At 39.8% G+C, this 6,776-nt stretch overlaps 1 protein-coding gene across 8 annotated transcripts in view; it reads right to left on the bottom strand.

Moving 5' to 3' along the window:
- Positions 1-3,270: 3,270 nt before the first annotated feature.
- The window catches only part of CSNK1G3 (casein kinase 1 gamma 3), a 68,736-nt gene continuing 65,230 nt past the window's right edge, over positions 3,271-6,776 (bottom strand). For 3 of the 8 annotated variants that reach the window (XM_084833971.1, XM_084833970.1, XM_084833972.1), the window contains one exon: positions 3,271-6,054. In XM_084833971.1, the coding sequence (XP_084690097.1) occupies positions 6,000-6,054 (55 nt within the window). In that variant the 3' untranslated portion in view covers positions 3,271-5,999. The remainder of the gene's footprint in view (positions 6,055-6,776) is intronic. The other 5 variants (XM_084833976.1, XM_084833975.1, XM_084833974.1 and 2 more) reach the window with 3 other exon arrangements.

Genomic DNA, 6,776 nt, shown 5'->3' with positions numbered 1-6,776 from the left:
TGATAGTGCAGTCACTGAACTTTAGCCGGACATCCTAGAGAGTGAAGTCAAGTGGGACTTAGGAAGCATTAGTAACAATAAAGCTAGCGGAGATGACAGTATTCCAGCTGAGCTATTTAAAATCCTAAAAGATGATGCTATTAAAGTGCTGCACTCAATATGCCAACAAATTTGGAACACTCAACAGTGTGTTCCACAAGACTGGAAAAGGTCAGTTTACATTCCAGTTCCAAAGAAGGGCAATGTCAAAGAGTGTTCAAACTACTGTACAACTGCGCTCATTTCACATGTCAGCAAGGTGATGCTCAAAATCCTACAAGCTAGGCTTCAGCAGTATGTGAACTGAGAACTACCAGAAGTACAAGCTGGGTTTCGAAGAGGCAGAGGAACTAGAGATCAAATCGCCAACATTCGCTGCATCATGGAGAAAGCAAGAGAATTCCAGAAAAACGTCTATTTCTGCTTCATTGACTACGCTAAAGCCTTTGTGTGGATCACAACAAACTGTGGCAAATTCTTAAAGAGATGGGAGTACCAGACCACCTTACCAGTCTCCTGAGAAACCTGTACAAGGGTCAAGAAGCAACAGTAAGAACCGGACATGGAACAACCGATTGGTTCAAAATTGGGAAAGGAGTACGACAAGGTCGTATATTGTCGCCCTGCTTATTTAATTTATATGCAGAGTATATCATGAGAATCGCCGGATTGGATGAATCACAGGTTGGAATTAAGATTGCTGGGAGAATTACCAACAACCTCAGATACGCAGATGATACCACCCTAATGGCAGAAAGTGAAGAGGATCTAAAGAGCCTCTTGTTGCGGGTGAAAGTGGAGAGTGCAAAAGCTGGTTTGAAACTCAACATTAAAAAAACGAAGATCATGGCATCTGGCCCCATCACTTCCTGGCATATAGAAGGGGAAGAAATGGAAGCAGTGACAGATTTTATTTTCTTGGGCTCCAAGGTCACTGCAGACGGTGACTGTAGCCATGAAATTAAAAGACACTTGCTCCTTGGGAGGAAAGCTATGGCAAACCTAGACAGTATAGTAAGAAGCAGAGACATCACCTTGCCAACCAAGATTCGTATAATCAAAGCTATGGTTTTCCCAGTAGCAATGTATGGCTGTGAGAGCTGGACTATAAGGAAGGCTGAGTGCCAAAGAATTGATGCTTTCGAACTGTGGTGCTGGAGAAGACTCTTACGAGTCCTCTGGACTACAAGGAGGTCAAATCCGTCAATCCTAAAGGAAATCAACCCTGACTGCTCATTGGAAGGACAGATACTGAAGCTGAAGCTCAAATATTTTGGCCACCTAATGCGAAAACTCCCTGGAAAAGACCCTGATGCTGGGAAAGATAGAAGGCAAAAGGAGAAGGGGACGGCAGAGGATGAGATGACTAGATAGCATCATCGATGCAATGAATTATGAACTTGAGCACACTCTGGGAGAGAGCAGAGGACAGGAAGGCCTGGCGTGCTATGGTCCATGGGGTCACAAAGAGTCGGACACGACTTAACGACTGAACAACAAATTGGTGCAAAAGGTGGAATACCGAGTGCTCCCTCTATCTTGCTACAATAAAACATACTCATGATATGATTGTGCTGTGTTGCAGGGAAGTGTTATTTTTATGTCAAGGAGAAATAAACCATCTGACTCTATAGTAACACTTCAACTGCAGAACCAGAAACAACAGAATTAAGTATAGCTGCCACCTGTCAGGGAAGTCTGAGAAGGGCAGCACTGATTTTTGTTTACATGTAATGCCATTGTCAGTAATAACCCTCACCCCACTCACCAAATGCTATAAAAAGAACCATGAATGGAAGAGTCACCGACAGCACTAACACAGCTATGGTGGACATGGAGTCTAATTCCAGAACAGGAATGCCAGTTATGCACTTGTGAGATGTTTAGAGACCTATGCTATCGACTGAATTATTTTTCAGGCCTACAGTTCCTCACCATGGATGAGGTGTTCCCTTCAGCAACACCTGTAACTAGGGATGTACGAATCCCTTACCTCATTCCGCATGAGGTCATTCGCGGTGGGGAGGAGGCGCTCCATTCCTCCCCCCAAAATTCTCACTGGCCAGCTCCGCTCCATGGCGACTCGGTGGAACCACTGCCCGCAGCCAGACATCCAGCCGCTGGGCTGCGCAGGGACGCAAATGGTGGCCACCGTAGCCACCGCCATTTGCATCTGTGTCTTTAGCCGTGATAGGCTACATAAATGTATACATAGCTTATCACGGCTAAAGACACCGACGCAAATGGCAGCGGCCGCCATTTGCATTCCTTCCTATTGCCGTGATAGGTTACGTATATATTTACGCAGCCTATCACGGCTAAAGACAGGGTCGCAAATGGTGGCTATGCCATTTGCATCCCTGCCCTGAGCCGTGACAGGCTACGTACTTACGTAGCCTATCAATCACGGCTTGCCGGGGACACAAATGGCAGCCGCTGTAGCTGCCGCTGCAGCCAGGAAGGCTCCGTTTCGCGGGGCTTTCACGGGGTGGTGCAGCAGGTTGCTCCATTCTGCCACGGATTCCGGGGGGCCGAATTCACTGGAATTCAGCCTCCCTGGGATCCGTGGTGGAATTCTCTAACATCCCTACCTGTAACTGGCTGCCAGTTACAGGTCTGCCTTGTAGTCTTTTCATCTCAGGTATGCCTCAGGCACAACAGGTGGTGGGAAGGGTAGCAAGAAGATCTTACACAGCACTACAAAGTGTAACATTATCCAGCTGTACCAGGTACATCAGGGTTCCTGTAGTTTCTATCATTCTTTTCCTTAGCCTCCTATTAATCTGTGCATATTTTAAACTCATCCTTTCCTTCAAAGTTGTTAATTGTCTGACACTTTGTTTGCCATCATTGTATTTCTTATTCTCTCTCGTCTATGAATCTTGATCCTTAATTATTTCTTATGTTAGCCCTGGAGCAATGTGCATTCTAGTGATCCCCTCCACATTTTGTTAGTTTTCCTTATGCTTGGAATCCCATATATAGCAAAGTCACTATAAATTAATAAAAGACTGCCTATATCAGATCAATTCTTCACTTCACTATATATTACTCATAAATTTTATGTACTCCTGTCAGACTAGTACAGGTTGGATTAGCCCTGCATAACTTGTGCCCTACAAAACAAAATGCAGATCACCTACGTGGGAGAAAGAAAAACAATGGCAGGCCACAATGCGTAGGTAGTGGGCTCCATTCATCCTTAATGACAAATAAATTGTGCAAACCTAACTGAGATACATGATTCAACTTTAATTTGAAATTGTTAAGATATGTCTACAACTGAGATACTTTATTTTATTTATGGCACTGGAGATTAGCATAAGCACATGATATTAGTTTGTTCATTTTGCTATATTACTGCAAATTTAGTATGTCAGTTTTAGTGGCCTTTTCACTAGAAGCGACAGAAATCCAATGTTTTCCACAAATCTTGTCAGTAGAATCAGCTACAACTATGAGAATGAAATATTGCAGAGCCAATCTCCCCAATATTACAATGCTTTATCAAGCCATAATGCTGTATTATTCTAAAACTTTTAAATCTTTTTCATGTTAGTAGTCTTTGGGTTAAAACTACAACCGATAACTGGAAATAACAAGGAACCACTTTATATCACTTATCTTACCTGTTCAATGCTGCTGAAAAGATTGGAGAGGCAAGTAAAAAAACTACCTTTATTTTTTCTTCTTCATCCTTTATATATATTTTAAACAGGGAAGTGTTTTGTTATTCAGACATTCAGGCAATGTTGATTTTTATTAGTTTAGACAGGGAAAAAGCATATAAATGCTAACATTGTTGGTTTAACCTGAACATAACTGCATAATTTACTACTGACCAGTCGTGTATTGTGAGGAGAAGGTTTTCCTTAGCATTAAAATGGAGTACTTAAAATATTGCTAAATAGCAGTGTTGAGATTCTGGTCTTTGCAGTAAACAGGTTTTATATTTGTTTTAATCTTCAAGTCCATAATGGGGTTAATATACACACTGTTATGTGTAAGGAGTTGAGATCATATAAACACTGTACAGGCCAAAGAAACCCTTGAGAATGAAACTGAACAGGTGCATGATAAGAAAGATACTGCATGTATTTACAAATATCATGAAGAAATAAATTTGGTCAAATACTGCTAAGTGTTCACATTAGGATGGCCATATTAACCACCTACCTTCTCAGCTCAAAAAATAAAATAAAGATCAGTCTCCTTGAGAGTTTAAGACATTATCAATAATACAAACAGGTAGAGTGAAAATTGTTGACCAAGTCATATAATCTATGCTTTTTATAGGCCAGGTTCAAGCTTTTAGATCAAGGATTTAATAAAGTTGTTAACAGCAACGGTGACTAACAACGACCAGATTTGCACAATGTATTCATATGTGCACCTAATTCAAGACAATGCACTGTACTTTTGGCTGTTAAGAAAAAATAAATTACAAAATAATCCCTGTAAATGCAATAATGAATTCAAAAGGTGTGCATTTATCCATTTTAATACACATTTTGAATGTTACCATGAGATATTAAAAATAAATAAGCATGCCAAAAGGCATGCACTGATAGACAAAAGTTATTAAAAGTTAGCTGTTGGATGCTCCTTTTAAAAGAAGACATACACAATTTGAGTTTTGGTCAATAAATCTGTCTAGCCATTTTCTTCCTTTACTCCAGCTCCTCATACTGACAGCTAAACATGACAAAAGCACACCTCTGTCATTATGGCTTTAAATGAAGCAATCTGGGAGGCAAAAAAAGAAGAAAGGACTGCCTTTTCTACAGAACAGTTTGTTCATAATACAGGCACTTCAAGGAGCTATGGGGAAAGTACCTGACCAATCCTATCAACTGTATCTTAGTGTTACAATATTTCACCAAAGCATAAAAGTTCCAGAAACTCCAGCAGCAATCAGGAACTAGAGGCTAGCATTCATTAAAGGCAGCATTACATCCAACCCACCTCCATTTCTTTTCTTAAATCAAATAGCAAAATAATTTACAAACAGGCCTAAAATTGTTACATGGCACATCCAGATCTTCACTTTTAAAGTTATCATTCAGCTCTAACTTTCGATGAACATTTTCCGATTTATTCCCCAATCTACTAATCCGTGTTCACAGTTATTTCCTTGTAGTGTGTTTAATAACCCCGAAGCATCTCTCTGTTGAAGTTTCAGCACTGGTGTCATACATAACTGGAAGCACAACTTGCATTATACATACATTTTGTATTTCTGTACAAGCACTATTACCACTTCTACTACACTGCATCTCAAGTAGAGGCACAACAAAAGCAGATTTTGAAACCCAGATTTTACTGACAATGATTCACTTCCTCCCACAAAAACCACAGCATTTAGCCATTTGTCATCAGATGACTCCTCATCTTGCTTCTGCCTTAGTACCACTGGGCAGTGACTGTACCATATTTTTTATAGGACTTAATGGTAACAATTTGCAATTGCAGTACCATCAAAGCAATGACGGGGGAAAACAACAAAGGTATTACTGACAAAAGAAATGTTAAAGCAAGACATATTTTAAATGCTTAGGTCTTGTTGTTTTCATTTCCATTGTTCTCTCAAAAATCAACTGCTTTCAATATGGCATCACAAAACCCTCGGCACATGCCAGGTTTATGACATATCTGGTCTTCAGCTAATCATTGCTAATGTTTTCTAGGACAGTTTAGTTTTGCTGAGGAAAGAGCAGCATTTTGCCCCATTGGTCCAGTATCTTAGTGGTCAAGTAAGTACTCATGTTGACACAGCTTTAAAGCTTCCAGAAGAGATGATTCAAACTAAAATATGTCGAACCACCAAATCAAAGCAGGTATGAGGACCTTCTCATTGAAACAGGGGTGTCAGAAAAACGTGTGGTCACTAGAGAGATGACTAATCACGATATAGCAGATGAACAAGTAAGTAATTCCCCACGGTCTGCCTTCTTCCAAAGTCATTTGTGACGCTGAATGGTTTTCCTTTTCCTTCGTTTGAAAAAACAGCAGCACCTGCAATTGTGACATAAAAACTGCCTTATATAAATGAAAAGTATAAAGCATATTTAATACAAATTATCGCTCTACACTCTAAAAACAGAGTTAATTAATTTAAGTCAGTTCGAAGAATGTTAAAAACAAGCATTAACTTTTAAATAAAAATTATAATAAATCATATATTGAATACATTTCATTATCTTGTACATCTGTACAGATGGTGTGATGAAGATGTGATGAAAATGATACAGTTTGATAACTGTGTATCATAAACATCTCTAATCAGCAAAAATAAACACAACACAGGACGTTTTCCTGTCTACTGGTTTCACTAGATGGGGACAAATAGTATGTTATTAGGTATGTTACCTCTCAATATAACACTGAAATCACCAACTGCATTATCTCAATGCAGTACATATACTTTGTAGAGCTTGTGGAGGGTCCTTAATTATTTGTTGTTTAAGAGTGTAACAGATTTGAATTTTTTGTTGTTTAGATGGTCATGAGCAGCATGTGGATAAAATTGGGAATGGCGTAAAGAAATAGCTTTCACGTGACTCTGGATTTGTTTGACTTTATGTAGTTAACTAATATTTGTTTGGCTTCTTTTACTGTTTGATGGTACCAATGGTATCAATGGGGGAGGGGAGAAGAGACCCAGTAAGGCCACGCCTAAAACCCTAGAGGGCCACTGCCAGTCAGTAGACAATAATGAGCTAGATGAACCAATGATC

This window comes from Heloderma suspectum, chromosome 2, assembly GCF_057233095.1.
Source record: "Heloderma suspectum isolate Gila_16-S chromosome 2, 16-S_ref, whole genome shotgun sequence".
Classification (NCBI taxonomy): Eukaryota; Metazoa; Chordata; class Lepidosauria; order Squamata; family Helodermatidae; genus Heloderma; species Heloderma suspectum.
Note: the sequence above shows the minus strand (reverse complement) of the source record. Positions and strands in the feature narration are given on the sequence as shown.